Below are 22,287 nucleotides of genomic sequence, written 5' to 3' on the forward strand. Positions count from 1 at the left end.
AGCTTTTTCAGATTTCAGCAGAACCGGTATGACCAGAAACCCAGATGGAAATTCTCTTGATCTGTAGGACTTCAACTCCGGCTATCAGGATGTTGTGAAAGAGATTTTTTTTATTTATTTTTTTGCAATTTGGCAAACGAGGGGGGGGCAGGGGGAGGGAAGATTAAAGGATTTAAGGACCAAGAAGAAGAATTTAGGAGGCTGGGAATTTTCTAGGGGTGTGTGTGTGTGTGAAAGTACATGGGTGCAAGGAATCCAAACAAAACACACACAAGCTGAAAAATTAGTCCATATTTTTCAGGTGCTTTAAGATGGCGGGTAGCCTCCTTCTTCAGCTCAGCTTCCGGGGGGGGGGGATTCCTAGCCAATATTCCAGTAATATCTATGGAGATTCCTATTCTGTTCTTGTGGGATCTGACTGGCTGGGGAATTCTGGGAGTTGAAGTCCACCCATCTTCAACTTGCCAAGCTTGAGAAGCACCGCTCTAAATGCTATGTCAACACTCAGGGGCTCAGTTACGTAAGAAGAGCTGGATGGAATGCAACTTGATCCAGCCTGCCAAGTTGCTCAGCCAGGACTTCTATTATGTTCTCCCCCTTTTTTTTTTTTTTTTGGCCTCCAAGGTCTTCCAGTCACAAAGCTTCCGCCTCGCCCCCTGCCTACCCAGCCCTGGACATAACCTTGCCAGCTTTTCACCTCAGGAGGACATCCAAGCTGATCAAACAAAGTTCCTTGATAGCTATCAGCCATGACTTAGCTCTCTGGAAAAGCTCTGGGGCTAGGAAAAGTGGAAGGAAGGAAAAAGGAGAAGAGGATGACCAAGGACCAGGTGAAAGGAGTCAGTTTGAGGGGAGATGGGGGCACCGTTGGAAGATCTGAAGGAGCAGGCTAGGGACAGCTCATCCTGGAGAATACCTGTCTAGGTGGTTGCTAGGAGCTGATTACAACAGGATGACACATCATCCTTCCATCTCTGCAGGACAGCTGGAGGCGGGATGGGACAGCCTCAGCTTTTCCGAGCTGAGTCGTTTATGGATTCTGGCGGCCTTTAGCCAAACACAGCCCACCCGTTCCTCCTTTGCCCTGTGAACCCGTCCCTCTCAGTCCAGGAGCCGGTTACTTTAACTACGACTCCCAGAATTCTTCCCCCATTGGCACTGCTGGCAGGGCTGCTGGGAGCAGTAGTCCTACAGAAAGGAGAACATTTGTAGCTCAGGGTGGACGTGAGGAGTCCTGGGCGCTCTCTGCATTTGCTCGGTTTCTTGCAGACGTTTTCGTGACCCAACTAGGGAATATCATCAGTGCTAGAAGAGTTACAAAGAGGAGGAGGAGGAGGAGGAGGAGGAGGGTTGTGGGGTCCTTGAGCTTGCTCTCTCAGCTTGGTTGTTTTCTTGCAGACCTTTCATCACCCAACTAGGTGACATCATCAGAGCTAACACTGCATTGCAGTAGAATTGATGATGTTACCTAGTTGGGTCATGAAACGTCTGCAAGAAAAGAAGCAAGCTTAGAGAGCGCCCAGGACCCCATGGTCCTCCTCTTCCTCCTCCTCCTCCCCATTCTCTTCTAGCACTGATGGTGTTGCCTAGTTTGGGTCACGAAACGTCTGCTAGAAAACAAGCCAGCTCAGAGCGCACCAAGGATGCCTCGTGGGAGTAGTAGTTCCCCAGCCCCTGAAGCTCCTCCTCCTCTTCCTCCTCCTCCTCCTCCTCCTGCCCCCTCCGAGGGCGCGGAGCGTTTTCCCGGGGAGGGGAGAGGAGGGGAGGGGAGGGGGCGTGACCCGCCCACTCGCTGCCGCTGAAAGCCGACGGGGCCCGGCAGCCCGAAACCAGCTGACGCGGGGACCATGAGCGGGCACGTCGGCGACCTGAGCGCCAAGCAGGAGGCGGCGCTGGCCCAGGTGAGCGGAGCCCCTGCCCTGCCTTCCCCTCCCTTGCAAAGAAGAAGCCCCCCCCACACACACACACTCCGACCGTGCCCCCCCCCCGTTCGCCTGGCCGCCCGGGATCCGCGCAGCGAGGCTCCCTTGCCCGAGCCAGGCGTGCAGAGGCTCTTTTACGCAAAGGCTCTTTACGCAAAGCCTGCGGGACTCCAGAGCCGCTCAGCCCCAGCCAGGAGTAGCTCTAGGAGTGGGTGGCGGGGCTGCATCTGGGCTTCTCTCGATCTGCCGACTCACCAAGCCGGTTTCGTGCCGGGGACCCTCGCCAGCGCCCTTGCCCATAGCGCTCGCCGCGCCGCGCTGCGCAGCTTGATCCTTCGCGTGCAAGTTTCCACTCGCCTCTCCAGGGAGCGGGGCCGCGGATAGTACAGTAGGATAGGGTAGGATGGGATAGGATAGGATAGGATAACAGAGTTGGGAGGGACCTTGGAGGTCTTCTAGTCCTACCCCCTGCTCAGGCAGGAAAGCCTGTACCATTTCAGACGAAGGGTTGTCCAGTAACTCAGGAAGGAAGGTGAATAGTTTCCCCGGGTTAATAATGTTGCAGGATCCAATCTGAGTTGGTCACCGGGACTGGAGTTTTATTCTTCCAAGTTTTCGGGCTCGTGGCTGGATCCCATTTGCAGCCCACGCATTCTGGAGAGACTCAGATTGGATCCTGCAGTGCATCTCCCTTGCAGGGTTCTTGCTTTGAAGTGCAGGGGAGGGGGCAGAAGTGAAGACGGACCCGGGACTTGCCTGTAGGTAAGAGAGGAGCACCCTCTCAGCCGGGGCCGTGGTAGTTGTAGTTAGAACTCACCTCTCTAGCGGTGAGCACTTGGCACGGCGCAGGTCATTCACCCAGCGGGCAGCTCACACCAGGCCTGGACAGTGGGGTTAAAGGTCTTTGGTTTCCAAGAGTGATTCCTACGTAATTCGAGGCACGAATCAACCACCGCTGCCGCTGCGAGAAAGCGCCATTTCCCCACATCGCCAAAGGGTGGACAAGAAGTGATTTGCGCAATGAAGTGGCCCCACTTTGAGATTGCCTTCAAAGCACTATGAAGTGGTATACAAATCTAAGCGCTGTTGCTATCAAAGGTGCCTGGGAAGGAGGCACCTTCAGAGGAGGTGAAGGTTTGATGCAAATCTTGGCTTGGACTCTTTCCTAACTGTCTCCCAAAAGCATTTCTTTCTTTCTTTCTTTCTTTCTTTCTTTCTTTCTTTCTTTCTTTCTTTCTTTCTTTCTTTCTTTCTTTCTTTCTTTCTTTCTTTCTTTCTTCTTTTTAAAGAAAGGAAGGGAATTGGGAAAAATCCGTGTCTGGCTGCCCTTTCCTTTGCAGGAACATGCTCATCCTTCATCCTTGTGCATGCTCGACTTAAATCACGCCTAAGGCAGGGTGCAAAACTGATTACTCTTGGATAAGATAACCTTTATTGTCATTTTTTTTACTGGCCCGCATTAGAAATGAAACTCTGTTGCCTGCTCTCAAAAAGAAAGTATATATATCTACCTGTACGAATGCATCACACACATACACGCGTGCTATGTATACACCCATGCGTGTATATCCATATAAATATTCATCACAGCCCATTTTGAACACGTAGCGGAAGGAGGAAGTTTGAGAGTTCAGGAGGTTGATACTGTATGGAACGAAACGGTGGCTGAATCTGGAAGTTCTGCTTCGCATACCACGAAGCCCCCTCCTCCCAGAAGGTAACAAGGAAAACAGGTCGTGGAGAGGATGCAGACAATCCTGCGGACCTTGCTCAAGCAACGCTTTTGTACCATGTCCTGGAAACTGCCAATGATCTTTTCTGCCATCCTCACCACTCTCTGCACCGCCTTCCTGTCCGAAGCAGGGATGCTTCCAAACCAGACTGTGGTGCCGTATGACAGGATGCTCTCGATTGTCCCTTTGTAGAAAGTGGCCAGGACGGGGGAAGGAAGATGTGCTTTTCTCATGTGACGCAGAAAAGCCAGGCGCTGCCGTGCCCGCTTCACCAGGGCCTCGCTGTTGAGTGACCAAGCTCAATATTTGACTAAGCTTGATCTATTTTTTGCGCCGTTGCAGTGCACTCTTTTCCCTGTGAACTGAACATTCTTTCCCTTTAGGAAGTTCTGGGTCCTTTTTAGGGCGTTGGAGGTTTTTAATGAGGCGATTGGAGACCCATTTGTCTAGGTTGGTATAAGATTTCCTGCTTGAGCAGGGGGTTGGACTAGAAGACCTCTAAGCGTGCTTCCAACTGTTATTCTGTATTCGATATTCAGTACTTCTCAACTTTGGGAGTTTGAAGATGTGTGGGCTTCAACTCCCAGGATTCCTGCTTTTGGGGGGGGGAATTTTGGTTTCCTGTAGCAAATGCAGAAACAGAAGCATTTCGAAAAGGCCCATTTGGGGATTTTAAAAATGGATAAACAGATTCACGTCTGCGTACTGAAGGAATCTCCCTAGCAAGTTGAAACTAGCTCCCTCATTTTGGGATGGTGTTTCTAAAGTCAGTGGCTGCCCCAGTAGACAGTAATTTGCTGGCACTCAGCTTCCTTTCCTACTGTAAATGAGGCAATGAGATTGCACCCTCCCATGCCAGGGTGTTTTGCTCTTTAAGCATCCTGGCTTCTTTCAGGGTGGAAGCAGATGGCCAGTCGGATTCACACAACATGTTTCGCCTTAATCCTGGTTAACCGCGTACAGCCGCTATCTTCCTCTAAGACTCTGTTATATCCTGCTCTGCAGTGTCAATCTCTCTCTTTCTCTGATAGTGCAATCTCCATTGTTTCTGTTGTGACACAACATCGAGAGAATCTGTGCAACTCTGCGATCCACAAAAATGGGCAATCACAGTTTAACCTTGTTAAACCAATTTAACCTGGGGTGTTTTTGTTTTTTTAAAAAAACAGCTTGGGTCCATGCTGAATGCAGATAACTGGGCTTAATTCGTTAGGTAACACATGGCTCTTTCAGTCTGTTGTGTGAGTACGGCTGTTTGGATTAAAAACAAGGTTTTGCCTGCCTGCTTAAGGCTCTTCAGCCAGCTGATCCATCCGTCTTGAGGCTAAGGGGAGGCAGTCCAACCCTTGTGTGGCACCTACCTCTCAGCTTTCATATTTGAAGGGATTACAATGAGATTTGCACTAAAGCCCAAGAACTGGGTTCAGCTTACATGCTAAGCGCCAAGGACAGAGGACGCACGCCACAATGGTTGTGTTGACATAACATGCCATCTTCAAACAAGCTTAACAATGGAAATTGTTGGGCTCAATTGTAGCTGTGAGAACTACCTGTACAGGTGTATCAACCTCCCTTTGCCCCCAGGTACCTGCCATGCAGGAATCGGCGTCTCTGCCCGGGGAATGGGGTTGCCTGGGCAACTGGGCAGAGAAAGTGAGCTATCCTGGGACTTGGCAACCAGGGCAACTGCATCTACACACTTCGTTGCTGAGTCTGGCAGTTGTGCCTCTTAAGAACGAAACGAAGAGAGACCGATGGATTTGCTCCCTTGGTGGGCTGAAAAGGCAAAGGAGGTTGGGGGAATCAATTTATTGGATGCCACTCAGGTTATACAGCATCAGCCACTTTAAGAGATGTGGACTTCATCTCCCAGAATTCCCCAGCCAGCAGCATCTGTAATGATATGCTTTATTTTATTTTATTTTATTTAAAAATAAATCTTTTCACATCAAAATAAAAAGTATTTTTTTTTTAAAAAAGCATTCTTTTATTTGCCCTATGTTGTGCATGGCTTCTAGAAGGAAAATGGATTTCCATGCGTGTTTCTGCCCTACCTGACTTGGTGGGGAAGCCAGAAATCTGGCTTAAATTCTTTGTGTGTGTGTGTGTGTGTAAAGAATTTAGTCCAGGTTATTGACCCTTCCATTCAGCCTGGTTGATTGGTAAGGATGGTTCTGGGCTGCCCCAACCTTTGTACTCTGGAGAGTCCTTTGCGAAATGCTTTTTGCTGAGGTTGCCCATTTTTTCCCCTGCCTGCTTTTCTCTCTTTCCAACACCTGTTCTTAACCAGAAGAGAATTCATCGCATTTCATCTTACGAGATTATTCAACTCCGTGTTTCTCAAAGCTTGGCACACTTAAGACATGTGAACTACAACGCCCAGCTAGCACAGAGCTGAAATCCAGACTTTTTAATTGCCAGGGTTGCAAAACACTGATCTCACTTATCTATGTGGCTTCTGTTTGAGGGTCCAGTTATTTTATTTATTTATTTATTTATTTATTTATTTATTCGGTTTATATACCGCCCTATTCCCAAAGGACTCAGGGTGGTTTACAAGGCAAAATTTAAAAACAATCCAATATAAAATTAAAATAAATTAAATTAAGTCTAGCCACAAAAATTAAATCACAATTTAAAAACATTAAACCCCTCAGTCCAGACCAGATAGCTCAAAGAGCCAGGTTTTTAGGTCCCGGCGAAATGAACGAAGGTCGGCGGCAGTCCGGAGTTCCGTTAGCAGTTGATTCCATAGGGCAGGCGTGCCCACAGAGAACGCCCTCCCCCTGTGGATCGCCCGTCGGCAATCCTTGACCGGCGGTACCCTGAGGAGGCCCTCCCTGTGGGAGCGCACAGGACGATGGGAAGTTAATGTTGGCAGCAGGTGTTCCCTCAGATATCCCGGACCCAAGCCATTTAGGGCTTTATAGGTCATCACCAGCACCTTGAATCTCACCCGGAGGGCAACTGGAAGCCAATGCAGCTCGTGGAGAAGAGGCGTTACATGGGAGTATCGGGAGACTCCCATCACAACTCGCGCGGCTGCATTCTGCACCAAGTTATGCCTCCAAATTGTCTCTTTACCCAAGTTGTGTGTGAGGTTCCTTTTCATCGGATGAGCATTTAAGTATCAGGTTTATGCCATGGGCAATAACAGAATAACTCGAGTTGGAAGGGACTTTGGAGGTTTTCTAGTCTGACCCCCTTGGTTAAGCAGGGAGACCCTATAATAGAATTCTAGACAAGGGGCTGTCCGGTCTCTTCTTAAAAGCCTCCATCGATGAAGCAGCCACAACATCTGGAGGCAAGACGTTCCACTGGTTGATTGTTCTCACTGTCAGGAAATCCTTGCTCATTTCTAGGCTGTATCTGTCTTTAAGAAACTTCATTACTTCTCATCCTGTCCTCAGGTGCTTTGCGGATTAATTCAATCCCCTCTTCTCTGTGGCAGCCCTTCAGATACCGGAAGACGGCCATCATGGTACCCCTAATCCTTCCTAATTTCTTAGGTTCCGCGGCCTCTCCCTTTTTGTCCTTTCAGGTTAAACCAGGTTTCATCCCTTCTGGCTGAATAATCCAATTTGGGGTATAATTTTGAGTCAATGACCCATTTTGATTGGGGGGGGGCGCAGGGTGTCAGCACCTTCACCATATGGTGGCTTGGTCAATGTGGCCAGTTGTTCCACGTTGCCCTGTATGACCTTGATATCTCTTTTTCTTGAGGAGGCGAATATATTTTTTTCAAATAGGAGGGGACTTTATTAATGCATTAGCGTTATCCCTACTTTTCCATTAAGAGCACAAATGGATAAGAGAAATCCCTTCTTCAATTTTTCCACCTCGGTGAGATCGCTGAGCTAAAAAAAAAAAAATCTGTGGGGCTTTGCTTTGCAAAAAAAGGCCAGGCTTTCAAAATTAAAAAGTGCATTTAAAGATAAAAGCCATTTTTTTTGTAGCGATTGGTGCTTCCAAATCGTTTCTCCTGACCTGATTTTTATTGATCAATTGGTTCCTGCTGGCATTGAGACACTCCTTTTTAATGTACAGGTAAAAGGTGGCATTAGAAGAAATGTATAGAGCCGAAAGTGATAATAGGATCAAGGTATCACAATGTTTGCCTGCATCTAGAAGATTATGACCTTGTAAAGATCTTGTGTGATAAGATGAAACCAAGAGGAACTGAACTAGAATAACCTCATTTAATGTGTGGGATGTTTTCCATAGCAACCAGGGGTGTGATTAAATCGGATTAAGTGCATTTTGATATCCAGGCTCACTCCCATTCCACAATCCCTGGGCTGCATTCACACATGAAGCTTCATGTCACGAAGGATTGGTCCACACATGCTCATATTCCTTCGTGACTGCAGCGTCCAGTAGACCGGTGGTTTAGTAGTGAAAACACCGGGCTAGAAACCAGGAGATGGTGAGTTCTAGTCCCACCTTAGGCATCACCAGGAGACAGCAATAGCACCTAGATTTATATACCACTCCATAGTGCTTTACAGCCCTCTCTAAGCGGTTTACAGAGTCAGCCTCTTGCCCCCAACAATCTGGATCCTCATTTTACTGACCTTGGAAGGATGGAAGGCTTAGTCAACCTTGAGCCGGGATTGAACTGCTGGCAGTTGGCAGAATTAGCCTGCCATACTGCATTCTAACCACTCTGCCACCAGGGCTACTGGGACTTGGTGTCCCTACCATTGAAAAGTACACCCTTTGCTTCCCAACCTTCCCGTCACTGGCAGTTTTCTTTGACTTTTCCTCCGCTGTGAGTTACAAATGAATTATATACCTTCGGGATAGCCTGATCTGCCGTGCAAATCTAACCACTATTTTATTTTGACTGATTTCCATGAAAACATTAAGAGGCTTGAGCAAGAAATGAAAGATTGTAACTTGAATGTAAATCACCGCCCCCCATTTCTCTCCCCGCCCCTTGTTCTATAGTTCCGTGAGAATATCCAAGATATCTTACCGGGTCTTCCGGTTCAGGATGATTACTACTTGTTGAAATGGCTCCGAGGTAAGAAAGAAATTTGCATCGTGTTTGTAGCAAGCTGGGTGTATTTTCCGTGGCCAGAGCATACTTCTGAGGGCACAGGATCAATCGGGAACGGAAACTTCAGCCGTGGGAAGCTACGCTCCCATTGCAAAGATGATCCAGATGTCAGAACAGGACCACTTAATGGGAAACACTTAGAGCTGGGGTCCTCACCCCCGGGCCCCAGCCCACTGCCGAGCTACATTCAGCTCTCAAAGGGTAACCCAACTCCAATATACACTACATAAACCTGACAAATGATTATGCACACACACACACACACACACACACACACACACACACACACATGACACAGAGAAAGAACACAGTCTTAATTCGGATGTATACATCTACACGGAGAGAGAAAAAAGAATCCTGCCAATTTACAAGAATGAGTAAATCATAGGTTAGGGTCAGATTCGTCCCTGGATGGAAGTTAGGAGAAACTGGGAAAGCCAAAGACATTCCTTGAGTTCTTAAGAAGCGTGGAAATGTTTTCAGCCTGCCATTTTGGGATGGCAACCCATTCTGGACAAGGAGCCAAGTGGCCTTGCATTTCTTTACCGGGCCTCTGAATGGTGATCAGATAAGAAGTGTCAGTTGCAGAATGCCACAAGCCCAGGCAAATCTGGGACAGGACAGAAGCTTTTTGGCCAGTGCCAAAGCTGTTAAATGGAGTCGTTTTTCGGCCCCCAGGGTGCAATTAAAAACAAATCTTTGGACGTGAGCTACAGTTGCAGTCTAGGTTTAATTTTAATTAGCGCATGAGCCAGGCAGTTGTGGTTTTTTTGTTTTTTTTTCCAAATCATGGTTATGCAACTCTGCAAAAAGGCAAGAGATAATATCGTTCAAAAGGAAAAACGTTTCCTTCAAATCTGGCTGAGTTTGCTGCCTGAGGAATTTATATGCTGCCTGTCTCACTAGCCAGAGTGAGTCTGGGCAAGACTGCCATTTAAGGGGATTAAAGTGAGCCAAGGGGAAGCTCAACAAAAGGTAAATAAAAGTGGCAAATGATTCCTCTTGTTGGACCTGGGTTCAAATCTAGCTGTCGGACTCGATCAATGGAAGAACTCTTCCTACTGAAAGGGGTGGGAACTCTCACAACAATGCCACATCGGTGACTCTGGCACGGTCCGGTGTGTGCGTTTCTATCCCTAACTGTCGTGATCTTCTTTTCAGCCCGGTGTTTTGACCTGCAGAAGTCGGAAGCCATGCTCAGGAAGGTAAGAGGCAACTCGCTCAGCTTATTATTATTATTATTATTATTATTTTATGCACGTAGGAGAAAGGACACCTAGCAAACTGCCCATTTTACAAGGCTGTGCTTCTAGGCTAGCCTGGATTTGTTGTTTGTGTGTTTGTTTGTTTTTGTTTGTGTGTGTCAGTCTCCCCAAACCAAGAAAGATACACTGCTTTACCACATTACGACTGAACAGTCGTAAGCGGCAGGCTCCGTTAGGATTGTAACCTGAGGGATACCTGTAGTGAGGCTGACGCAAACATTCTCTTTCTCCCCACTTATGTGGCTTGTTCTCTCGTTTTCTTGGCGAACAGCATGTGCAGGTACGCAAGTATTTGGATTCTGACCACATTAAGGAATGGAAAGCCCCAGAGGTGAGTCTCAGGTGATCTCCGGGGATGCCGGTTCCTCCCAAAAATGGTACGCTCTCCCCCGTCTCTCAGCTTCCAGGGTGCACCATCTTGGTCGCCTCAGAAGTGTTGCCATCCTGTTCACTGGGTCAGATGTTTTTCGGCATTGTTTGGCTAGCCCAGGGGTAGGCAACCTCGGCTCTTTTATGACTCATGGACTTCAACTCCCAGAATTCCTGAGCCAGCACGGCTCAGCTTGGAAACCTCTCCCTTTCCCCTCAGCATGGCTGGCTCAGGAATTCTGGGAGTTGACGTCCATGAGTCATAAAAGAGCCGAGGTTGCCTACCCCTGGGCTAGGTCCATCACTTGGAGACTGGCCCTTCTCACTTTTGCCCTCGGCTTCTCTCAGGTTATCCAGAAGTACATGGCTGGAGGCATATGTGGCTTTGATCGGGACGGCTGTCCAGTTTGCTACGAGATCATTGGGACCCTCGACCCCAAAGGGCTGCTCTACTCTGCTTCGAAACAGGATCTGCTCAAAAATAAATTCCAGGACTGCGAGTTTTTGAGGGAGATCTGCGACAATCAGACCCAAAAGGTAAGACAGGAGCCAGAGGCTGCGATCCAGACGTTCTGAATTTCCCCCCCCCCAGGCCATGGAACCTGTTCAGTGTCTGGAGGCTAGAACATATGTGGAAGGGCTGCAGGAACTGGATGTGTCTAGTCTGATGAGGAAAGGAATAGGGGTGACGCGACAGCAGCGTTCCAGTATCTAAGGGGCTACACGAAGAAGAGGGGGGTGGGGGGTCAACCAACTTTCCAAAATGCCGGAAAGCAAGACAAGAAAAAATGGCGGGAAACTGATGAGAGAGAGAAGCAACCTGGAATTAAGGAGAAGCTTCCTGACAGTGAGGACAATTAACCAGTGCAACAGCTTTGCCACCAGAAATCGTGGGCGCTCCATCACTGGAGGTTTTTAAGAAGAGGCTCACTTGTCTGAAATGGTCTAGCTTCTGCTGCTTGAGCAGGGGGTTGGACTAGAAGACCTCCAGGGTCCCTTCCAACTCTGTGGTTCTGTTCAAAGCTTTAGGGATAAAAATGTGACTGCTGCTGTTCCTATTTGATGTCTTTAATTCCCCCCCCCCCGCGATCTCTCTCTCTTCCCCCTTCCTCTCTTTTTCTTAAGCTGGGGAGAAGAATTGAAACTATCGTCATGATTTATGATTTTGAAGGGCTTGGTTTGAAGCACCTCTGGAAGCCAGCTGTTGAAGTCTACATAGAGGTGAGATGGGCAAAGAGGTTCGTGTCTCCTGCATGGAGAATTTTTCCTGATTATCAACATAATTTCTCAACATTAGCCACACGTTCTGGGTGTTGAAGTCCACACATCCTAAAGCTTCTGTTTGAGGAATTCTGGGAGCTGAAGTCCACATTTCTTAATATTTCTCGACCTGTGTGTGGACTTCAGCTCCCAGAATTCCCCAGCCAGCCATCTTAGAGTGACTGAGGTCGAGAAACGCTCTTAAAACATTCTGGCTAATGAATTGAAGTCTACGTATCTTAAAACATGCTGGCTGAGGAATTCTGGGAGTTGAAGTCCACACAGCTTCAAGGGGACATTCATTATATCCTGAATGTCCCACTTCGGCTTTTGGATCCTGCTGTTAGGATGCGTTAGGTTTAAATCCATGGTCTACCATACTGTAAACTATTGCAACTTAATTCTTTGTCCACACTTCCAGCTTCTTGGCATGTTCGAAGACAATTTCCCTGAGTGCCTTAAACATTTATTTGTCATTAAAGGTGAGCATCAGTCCTTCCCTGTTGAAGCATGCATTTGGTTTGGAGGGGGGAAAAATGTCATTTATCTCTTGACATAACACTCATTTGTTTTTCCTGCACATAATACAGCTCCGAAACTATTCCCCGTAGCTTACAATATGGTGAAGCACATTCTGAGTGAAGACACTCGCAAGAAGTTAATTATCTTAGGAGGTGGGTTGCGTCGTTACTGATTCTTTGATTGCTAGCAGAAAAAAGGGGGGGGGGTGGATTCAGCAAAATTCAGACAAAAGACCTTTTATGACCTATTTTAAAAGTTATATTAGCAACGTAGTTCCTAGTACATCATTTCTGCATAAAACAATGCTCTAAATAGGAATATTTAAAATCTTGCTATGTCAGCTAAGGTTACAATTGTCCTTTTAGGCATTTTTTTATGTTTTGGTTCTTCAGTATGATTTTGTAAATGTTCAAAATGTTTTGGAGTGACACGGCAGCCAAAAGCAAGTCACCTATTAAAAAGAGCATCTTTTTTTCCCTTTTTTTCTAGCAAATTGGAAGGAAGACTTGCAGAAATATATTGACCCCGCAGAGATTCCCATGATATATGGGGGGACCCTCACGGACCCTGATGGAAACCCCAAATGTGAATCCAAGGTACTGAATATTTATCGGCCACCCTGAAACCAGAAACCTTTGCAAAATTAGCCCCTGGCAGTCGGAAAGCGTGGCCGCTAAACGTTCTGGAACAGGCCATAAATGAGGAACGTCAGGAGAACGACAGAGTGTTTTTCAGACTTGGCCATTTTTAAGATGGGTGGGCTTCAACTCCTAGAATACCAGTCTGGGAAATTCTGGGCATTTGAGGTCTGCACATCTTAAAATTGCCAAGGTTGAAAACCAAAACAAAACACTGAGATAGGATTTCATGCTCTCCGCTTCATGGATAACGTTCTGTGTTCTAGATATGCTTTGGTGGTGACGTCCCCCAAAAATACTACGTGCAAGATCAGCTGAAACAACAGTATGAGCATTCCGTAACGGTCAGCCGGGGGTCTTCCCAGCAGCTGGAATACGAGATCCTCTTCCCAAGCTGCGTCCTGAGGTAGGTTCCCCCTTGGCAGCATAGGGGGTGGGGGGAGAAGACGGAGGCTTTAGAGGCCTTCAGAGACCTCGGTGAGATGGACACGCTGGTCCTTCTTGCACCTTCGCTTCATACCTTTTACACCTGCCAGATAGGATGGCGGAGAAGGGGCAGGTCAGGAACACCCAAGGAACTCCAGGGCTGGCCAGATTCTGAACCCAGATTCTTCTCTCTTTTTTTCCAGCCTATTATTATTTTATTTTTTTAAAAAAGAAGTTAAACTCCAAATATTTTTTCTCACACAAACAAAATGTACACCAAGCAAGACATTTAAAAATGTGCATTAAAAAAAACACCAACACCTATCGGGGTGGGGATAACGTATTATCCCTCCCCCCCAACTAAATACTGATAAATATACTATCAACGATATTAGTTTCCCACCCCTTGCGAAACAGTTTGTTTTATTAGACTTATACATCGCCCTTCTCCTGTAGGACTCAGGGTGGTTCACAAGGTTTTTTAAAAGAAACAATACCACAATTACAAAATTTAAAACAATTAAAATGATTATATTAAACCTTGAATATAAAAATCTTAGTTAAAAACCAATTAAAACCCCAATTAATACCCTCAGTCCAGGCCAGAGAGCTCAACAGGCCCAAACAAATTTTAAACTACCAACTCTATTTGCAGATTATTAAGCTGTCGTTTATCTGCTACATTCATGACCTTGTAGGACAATACAAAAAAAAAGGCAAGATAGAAATTTCAAAACCCTCTGTTCGCAAATTGGTATGGTAATCAACTTGTAGAAAGTTTACCATGGTTTCTCAATGACTCTTAGAGAGCTAACAACCGACTCTCAGAGAGAGTACTAACGACCAGATGACTGCAAAGAATATAAATCCTTCCACTCCCCACTGTTCAATCAGAACTGAAGAAGCTTCCTGGATGAGAAGCGAAACATCTTCAAGGAAAAAAAAAAGAACAAAGTTCAGTTGCCCTTTGAAAAAAGCAGCTTTGGGACCACCGTGACCTGGATGACTGAGAATCTCCACAGACGTCCCTGGATTTTAGCACTGCAGAGGAGATGAGAGTAGGAAACTTGAATGTCTGAACAGTCTTCCCCCTTTTAATAGTAAATGAAATTGAATTACTTTATTGCAGTCATTAACCAGCACAGGAAAACTGATGTTCAAAATATCCCAAACTAAACTGACAATGTTGGGATCGTTATGAAAATACAGACAGACCAAAAAATAATAATAATAATTGGGGCTCTCCTATTTAAACATTCTTGTTTGATTTGTTTCCTGCTGTGAATTCAAGGTGGCAGTTTATGTCCGATGGTGGCGACATAGGCTTTGGCATCTACCTGAAGACCAAAGTGGGAGCCCGCCAGCACGCTGCGGAGATGGCAGAGGTGTATCCCAACCAGCGCTACAATGCACACCTGGTCCCTGAAGACGGCAGCCTTACCTGCCCAGATGTTGGCATCTGTGAGTAGCCTCTGCCGAAACCAGCTTGCTTTCTCTCCCCTTGCATATTTCATATTTGAAGTTCCTTCTTGCACTTCTGTTGGGGGCGTCTTATGTTAATAAATCCAGTAGATTTATTTAAAAGATTTTGGGCCATAGCCCCTCTTTAAAATGCAACGGCTGGCCTTGGGTGACGGCCTCTTTCCTCTGCCCCCGCAGACGTCCTGCGTTTTGACAATACCTACAGCTACCTCTACGCCAAGAAAATCAGCTACACGGTGGAGGTTTTACTCCCGGATAAGAAATCGGAGCAGACGTTCCAGGAGTTGGAGGAACAGACCAGGGTGCTGGAGATCAACCACGCTTGATGAAGATGGGATCTCCCAGGAGCCTCCCCCACCCTGCTCTCCTATCCGCCCCCAGGGGTGGGCAACCTCCCCAGAGGTCTTCTTTGGGGGTGGGATTCACGCTCGGGCAGTCAGCGGGCTGCCAGAGTTTCAACGATGTGGGTAGTGGACAGCGAATCGGTCCCTGGAGCCCCGGAGTTTTATAAAAAAAGGGCCCCGTGGCCCCCACCATCATTTGGTTCAGGACGCAGGAGAGACGTAGAGGTCAAGCTTGTGTGGGAATCGGCTGCCTGCTCTCTGCTTTAGGGCTACTCGGGGTAATGGGGCTCGCCGGCCTCTGGGGTGGCAGAATGCTTTGGACCCCCAGGGTATGATGGGGTCCAGAGAATCCCCCTCCCCTTCCTCACCAGGTCACAGCAAAATCCAGGGAAACTTAGCATTTGGCTTGCGTCAGGGATCCGCCCTGTCCAAAGACAGCGGAGTTCTCTGCCGTTGGCTGAGGTACACTGTGCCTTTGTGGGGAGGCTCTGCTTCGAAAGCCACTGAAAGATCTGCCCTTTGATACCGTACATTTTTATCCCCGAATGTCTAAGACACCACACATACACACACGTGCTTTGCTGCTCATCAATTGCCTGAAACAGTCAACCAGCCTGCCTCAATTCCCTTGCTGACTCTGTGACATCGAGAGAACTGTCAGCCACCAAGCCTCAACAGAACTCTCTGTCTACCGAATCCCACTCGAGATTTACCCACCTGTTTTTGCTCCTGGTGACTTTATCCTTTGCACAACAGGATGTTTTCCGCCGCACAAGTTGGGGAGACCGCAGAAGAATTAAGAAGAGGGAATTTGTCTCCCTTACCTGCTCCTGTCTCTATATTCTGGCTATTCTGAGCGGGATGGCCAAAAATGAAATATGAAGCCACTGTGCACTTTCGGGTTTCCTCTGCAACCTTCAGATAATTTTGTTTTTAAAAAAAATATTTTTAGAATATTTTTAATAAACCAGAAGGAGAAAAGAAGAACAATGAAACAGAGGGATTTGTAAACTGTAAACTGTAAAAAAAAATTACGTAGGAATTTACAAAATGTAAAAACAACATTTTCTCCGGTCTAGTAATATTAAATTAAGACACCAAGAACATTCCTTTTTTTTAAACTGATGCTGGCAATGAGCGTTTCTAATTTATCTTACTATGGAGACGAATTTGGCAGATTAACTCAGTTCATTAGAAAATTTTGCAAAGGAGTTGATAAGTCCTTTACTCTAAGCTGTTTTCTTTAATTCTTTTGGCCCCAGTGCATGCCCAACCGCATAAAAACAATACTGTTGCAATTTTAAAGCCACAGCACAAAAGGAAAAGCAAACAAACCCTAACCCTCAATTCTATTTTATTCTGGTCATTATTTTTAAACTCCTTTGAAAAGTGTTTCATCCTGAAGGTGGCTTCAAATCAGCTGTATGCTGTGGTGCGTGCAGCCAGTTCTAGAAGTGACCTCTCCAACAGTCTGAATAAAAGGACTAGCGCAAGACCACCTTTGCACAAATTTCTCCAGGTTTAATTTTTTTTTGCAGAATGCCTACCCAAATATACCATTCTTACAGAGCAAAAGAAAGCAAAGATAAAAACCCAATAACATTTAAAAAAACAAACAAACCCCCCCCCCGAATATATTTGGGACTACGCGAATTGTGTACGGTATACCTGAACGTATGTCTGGTCTGGAGGGGAAATACCAACGTTTTATACTTCCAATATTTCTGCCCAAGTTCACAACTGTACAGGGAAAGACAATCTAATCCGGATTTGGTGATTTTTATTGCAGCCAAAGCAAAATGGGGAAACGGGCTCAGCTGCAGAAGCCACAAAAAGGAGCAAGCTGCTCAGATTTTGGGCTCTCGAAGGAAGCCAAGTTACGGGACAAACGTGGCGACCCAAAAACCGAGTCAGAGAAACAGAGGAAGCTCAGAGCTTCTCTCTCCAGCCCAGCATCCTTGCAGCCACCAACTTCCCAGACTTCACCGAAAGGGGGTTTGCTTCAAACCAGGATGGGAAGCGATTGTCCGACTGCCATCTGGTGGTTTGAACTGGCTTCTCTGCCCGTTTGATTCAAAAAAGCCCCCCCCCCATTTGGTTTCAGAAAGGTCACAAGTCCCTTTTTTTCCCAGTGCCCAACGATCATTAAACAAACTGTTGTAAGTTGAGGACTAGCTGCCCTCTTTTCCCAATCTGCTACTAAAAAGAGTCTTGTGGTTGGACGCAATGAAGGAACCAGGGACGCAAAGAAATGGTACAGGGTTTCCTGCCTGAGCAGGGGGTTGGACTAGAAGACCTCCAAGGCCCCTTCCAACTTTTATTTATTTTATTATTATTATTATTATTATTATTATTATTATTATTATTATTATTATTATTATTATTATTATTATTATTATTATTATTATTATTATTATTATTATTATTATTATTAATTTATCATCATCATCCCCCCTATCTCAGCTTGGCTCTGAACTGCTCCCCCAAACTTGCCGACCGGGCTGACCGAGCGCGCTCTCAGCCCGAGACGGACCCTCCCCACGACCTCTGGCTACCGACGGTGCCCGCCCTGGGCAACTCTCAGCGCCCGCCGGCCCGAGCCTTTAACTCGGCGCCGTCCCGCCCGCGGCTTCATCCCGGGGACCCTCCGGCTGCTTCTCAGCCGGGCTGGCCCCGCTTTCCGCCAGCGGCAGGTCGGGGAGACCGGCGGGAAGGCGCGCCGGCCGGCTAGAGCCCTGCTGCCCGAGGTCAAGCAGGAAACCTCCTCCTCCTCCTCCTCCGCCGGCGAGAGCAAGGCGAAAGCCGGCCCCTCCTCCGCCTCTCCCCGCCCTCTCCGCGCCCAGGGGGAAGCGGAGAGGCCGGGCTTCGGCCGGCCCCTCGGTGCGCCGTGCGCCCAGGGCGCACGGTGGAGAGCCGGCCTAGCGCGGTCTGCAACCGCCGCTGGGGGCGGGCGAGCGGGCCAGCGAGGAGGAGGAGGAGGCGGCATGGCTGGGCCGGGCGCCGCGGAGCCCCCGCCGGACCTCTACCGGGACACCTGGGTGCGCTACTTGGGTGAGTGTTCCGCCAAGGGGCGCCCCGGGTCCCCAGGCTCTCCCCGGTGCGCTCCTTCCCAAGCCCCGCAGAAGGAAAAGCGGCCGGCCGAGCCCCGCTCTCCGACCGGAGCGATCGGGGGGGGGGACTGAAGCCTCCCCGGGCTGCTGCGACGCCGAGCCGAGCGCCTCGTGGCCGGTCGCTGCCCCGGAGCGCCCCCGGAGGCAGACGCGGGGAAAGAGCGCACCCGGCGAGCGAGCAGAAGGGGAGATCCTGAAATCCGAGTGGATCCCGGGCAAGGAGAGGCGGGGCGGTGGGGAGTGTATGGTGGCCTCTCCCAGAGCCCAAGGAAATTGGGCGAAACCCAAAGGAGCTTTCACTTTTGCCGGCACAAGCCTGTCGCCGTCCTTCCCAACCTGCGGGCAGAAATCTCCCAAGTTCCCACGACCTCTTACCTCTAGCCCCGTTAGAAGGAAAGCTGCTGTGCTCGGAGCTCGTCTTAAACGTGGTTTTAACCTTGATGGGCTTTTGTGTGTTTGGGGGGTGTGTGAAACTGTGCGTAGCTTGAACCCTTTGGTGGCTTTATGCCTCCCTGTTGTTGGGGGGATTCCAGACATCCTAAACTAGGGTTTTTTGGTGTGTGTTTTTTGGCTGGGTTGTGTGAATGCACTCGCTGGGCTGCTGCTTTGAAAGAAAGCCTCAGAGGGGAGGGGGGGGGAAAGCTTCCTCCCGCCAGGCAGGCACCATTAGGGGCAGGAGATACAAAGGTGTTGGGGTACAAGTGGAGAAGGCCCAGAGAGTGTGAGATTTTGGGTTTGGAGTGGAAGAAGACAGCTGGACGTGTGGCTCAAGGTGGACTTGCTGGATCCGAGGCAGGAGGAGGAGGAGGAGGAGGGAAAAGGCTGTACTTTGAAGGGCACAGCTGAGTGCAGAGATGACACTTTCCCACCCTTTGTGTCACAGCATCACGAAATTTAATCTGGATGGGACAGCTGCTCCCCCTGTAAGTGTGCAAAGGGGGGAGCGGATTGCCGAGTTGGGTAGCGAGAGAGGAGCAGGCTAAGCCTTTAAGGTTAAACAAGGTGTGGCGTAGCTAGGAGGAGGAAGAGCCAGGCCGTGATTGCTGAGCCCCCCCCCCCCCCGCCTACTTTGCAGGGCTGGGAAGAAGATTAAAATGGGGAAGGGCTGTCGGGCTGAGGAGGCTTCGCTGTGTGTTGCAGGCTACGCAAATGAGGTGGGAGAGTCCTTCAGGGCCTTGGTGCCCATCTCCGTGGTCTGGGCCAGTTATGGCGTGGCAACTGCCTACGTGACAGCAGACGCGGTCGACAAGGGTAAAAAAGCGGCAGCAGCTGTAAGTATGAAGGCTGGAGGGCTACATCCGGCTGGCTTTGGATATTTTTCCTAGGGCAGGAAAATAATGTAGATCAGTGTTTTTCAGCCAAGTTTAAAACGCGTGGACTCCAGCTCCCTGAGCTGGGATAGAGTTAATTAAACTGGATATGGAGCGTGGACCAGGTCTGTCTGCTCACCTGTCTATCTACCTAACCTGTCTATTAGAACTGGTGTATTTGTTTTATAGTTCAATTGATATTATATTCCAAACTGTCCTGTATCCTTGGGAGTAGGCAAGTATACAGACACTTGTCCAAACAAATTTTGGCAAACCAGTGGCCAGAGTTGTATGTAAACAGTTACTATACAGTCATATGTGCTTGATGGGTAAATTTTATTTCATGAGACAAACCTACGTGCTCACAAAGAGCTGACCTTGACATGACGGCCCATCATCATCGGTCAATCAATAATCCATATTTATTCTAAATACAGTAGAATATCTCTCCATAGGTCATGTGGGTTCTCCATTTTCAGGGGATTTTAAGAAGAGGCTGTACATGGCCCCTTGTGAAAATTAATTTCCGGCCTCTGGCTTGGTGCGATGGTTGTTGGTGTGTGTGTAATACACACGCTTTGTATCCCCTATCCTGGATAACCTCCGATTTCAGATGGAAGAATTTGTTAAAACGTGACGGGATGATGGTTAAGTTGGTGACGCTCACGGTTTCCCGTGTTTGGGGGTTTGTTCTGTCTGGGATGGCCAGGCGACGCCTCAGGAGGAAGGGAGAACCACGCAGGCAGCCGTGGCCGTGGTGGACACGTTCATCTGGCAAGCCTTGGCCTCGGTGGCCATCCCTGGATTCACCATCAACCGCATCTGCGCTGGGTCCCTCTACCTCATGGGCCGCTTGACCCACTGGCCCCTCCCCGTTAGGAAATGGACGACGACGGCCATTGGGCTTACGGCCATTCCTTTCATCATCAAGCCTATTGACAGGTATGGTCTGGGCCAGCCTCTTGGTAAGGAACCGCTTTGCCAAGTGTCCACCAGCACAATCCCCTTTTCACACAACCGACAACCAGCCTACGAACCCCTCAGAATCCAAATCAAGCGCGCAGCCAACCAGAGACAGCACCGGCCTTTCAACCATCCCGTGCAATCCCCCACTCCCACCAGCAGTTCACCTCCCAGTGTCCCTGACCTGATGTAACCTCCCCGTCACAAGACCCATTGGAAGCCTCTCTCTGATGACTCAGACCTGACCCATCACAAGACCCATCACGGTTTTCAGTGCCGCTGTAACTCTGAACAGTCGCTGAACAAACCATTGTAATTCGAAGGACTAGCTGTACTGCAGCGATGCTCAAGTTCCTGAGCTTGAGACGCCCACAGACTGCAGCAGTAACTCTCAACCTCAGCAACTTTCAGATGTATAGACCCCAGCTCCCAGGATTCCCCAGTCGCGCTGAGGAATTCTGGGAGCTGAAGTCCATCTTAAAGTTGCTGAGGTCAAGAAACCTCATGGTAGGCCAAATTGCGTTTCCAGATTCTGGAATTTGTAATGAGGGGTGGGATAGATAGATAGATAGATAGATAGATAGATAGATAGATAGATAGATAGATAGATAGATAGATAGATAGATAGATAGATAGATAGATAGATAGATAGATGATAGATAGAAAGATAGATAGATAGATAGATAGATAGATAGATAGATAGATAGATAGATAGATATAGATATATAGATATAGATATAGATATAGATATAGATATAAAGGCAAAGTTTGCCTTTCTGGAAGGATGAATTCCTCTTAAGAGAAAGCTCGTTTTTAATTCCTCCTCTCTTCCTTGGCTGTTATACAGGTCCGTGGATTTCTTAATGGATTCCAGCCTTCGCAAACTCTACAAAAGTGAGAAGCCGCCTCCATTTTGAGATGGCCGGTCAGGCGTTTGTATCTATCTGCACTACCTCTCCCAACCATGGTTTACGATCCAGTCTGAAACCGGTTAATTGTAGATCAGGAGAACAGACCCTCACTATGTGGCTGGGTTTTGGGGAAGGAGTGAATCAAGCAAGGGATAAGATTTTCCTTCAAAGTATGTTCAGGGACTGGGGAGCAAATGAAAAGCAGGGCATTTATTTAAGCTGGATCTTCAGATCCTGTTTCAAGAAACGGGTCTTACTTAATAAAAATAAGGTACAGTTCTGAGAGCAAGCTTGGGTTTTTAGAGCAGCTGCTCCCACATGCTTATTATTAACTTTTAAAGGTTTTACTTTTCTTCATGGAAGCCATCCAAATTTACCTGGAGGTGGGTGACCTTCAAATTGTATTAAATAGGTATATAGTAGCCGGGATTAGCAAGAAACCAGCACACTTTTTTCACCTACACTGTGAATTGTACTAGATAATTTTGCAAATGATTAATTGCACTGAAATTTGCCACAAATGGAATTGCTTCAGGTCCACTGAATTCTCACCAACCTGTCCTGGGTGACGGGCTCACTGGAGTTCTTTCTCCTTTTGCTGTCTTAAAAAATAAACGGGAAAAGAAGTTGATGTCGGCTGTTCTTTGCATTGCATCATAGCACTCTTAATGCAGAATTGCATATTTCGGGCATGTGCAAGCAGGCCTCGCCTTTAGGACCACAATTTTGAGCCCCAAGTTTTCGGTGGCTAAGCGAGACAACTCTTGTGAGTTTAGCCCCATTTTACAACTTCTTTTTGCAACCGTCGTTAAGAATCCCTGCAGTTGTTTTAAGTTAGTAACCGGCTTGTTAACTGAAATACTGCTTTATGTAGAATGGGAATGGGAGTAGAGTAGAGTGAAGGGGCCTTGGAGGTCATCTAGTCCAACCCTCTGCTCAGGCAGGAAACCCCTAGACCATTTCAGACAAA

The 22,287-nt window shown here is 47.8% G+C and overlaps 2 protein-coding genes across 2 annotated transcripts; both read left to right on the plus strand.

The window, feature by feature from the left end:
- Positions 1–1,790: 1,790 nt before the first annotated feature.
- On the plus strand, positions 1,791–16,041 carry SEC14L2 (SEC14 like lipid binding 2). Its single transcript, XM_081339317.1, has 12 exons — positions 1,791–1,901; positions 8,606–8,681; positions 9,879–9,922; positions 10,254–10,313; positions 10,700–10,888; positions 11,477–11,572; positions 12,033–12,093; positions 12,202–12,285; positions 12,623–12,729; positions 13,038–13,177; positions 14,489–14,658; positions 14,857–16,041. The coding sequence occupies exons 1-12, from the start codon at positions 1,848–1,850 to the stop codon at positions 15,003–15,005; spliced, it is 1,230 nt and encodes a 409-aa protein (XP_081195443.1). The 5' UTR covers positions 1,791–1,847; the 3' UTR covers positions 15,006–16,041.
- A 1,858-nt stretch (positions 16,042–17,899) lies between these two features.
- MTFP1 (mitochondrial fission process 1) lies at positions 17,900–21,940 on the plus strand. Its single transcript, XM_081339420.1, has 4 exons — positions 17,900–18,074; positions 19,274–19,404; positions 20,153–20,385; positions 21,254–21,940. The coding sequence occupies exons 1-4, from the start codon at positions 18,008–18,010 to the stop codon at positions 21,321–21,323; spliced, it is 501 nt and encodes a 166-aa protein (XP_081195546.1). The 5' UTR covers positions 17,900–18,007; the 3' UTR covers positions 21,324–21,940.
- Positions 21,941–22,287: the final 347 nt, after the last annotated feature.

The sequence above is a fragment of the Vipera berus genome (genome assembly GCF_964194415.1).
Source record: "Vipera berus genome assembly, chromosome: 14".
Taxonomy (NCBI): Eukaryota; Metazoa; Chordata; class Lepidosauria; order Squamata; family Viperidae; genus Vipera; species Vipera berus.

What these genes read in the sequence shown, in the direction of transcription:
- SEC14L2 (XM_081339317.1), top strand. Translation starts at nt 1,848, where the DNA reads ATGAGCGGGCACGTCGGCGACCTGAGCGCCAAGCAGGAGGCGGCGCTG. An exon ending in CGGAAGCCATGCTCAGGAAG is followed by an intron (nt 9,923 to 10,253) that starts GTAAGAGGCAAC and finishes CTTGGCGAACAG; the next exon opens with CATGTGCAGGTACGCAAGTA. An exon ending in ACATTTATTTGTCATTAAAG is followed by an intron (nt 12,094 to 12,201) that starts GTGAGCATCAGT and finishes CACATAATACAG; the next exon opens with CTCCGAAACTATTCCCCGTA.
- MTFP1 (XM_081339420.1), top strand. Translation starts at nt 18,008, where the DNA reads ATGGCTGGGCCGGGCGCCGCGGAGCCCCCGCCGGACCTCTACCGGGAC. An exon ending in GTAAAAAAGCGGCAGCAGCT is followed by an intron (nt 19,405 to 20,152) that starts GTAAGTATGAAG and finishes TGGGATGGCCAG; the next exon opens with GCGACGCCTCAGGAGGAAGG. An exon ending in ATCATCAAGCCTATTGACAG is followed by an intron (nt 20,386 to 21,253) that starts GTATGGTCTGGG and finishes GCTGTTATACAG; the next exon opens with GTCCGTGGATTTCTTAATGG.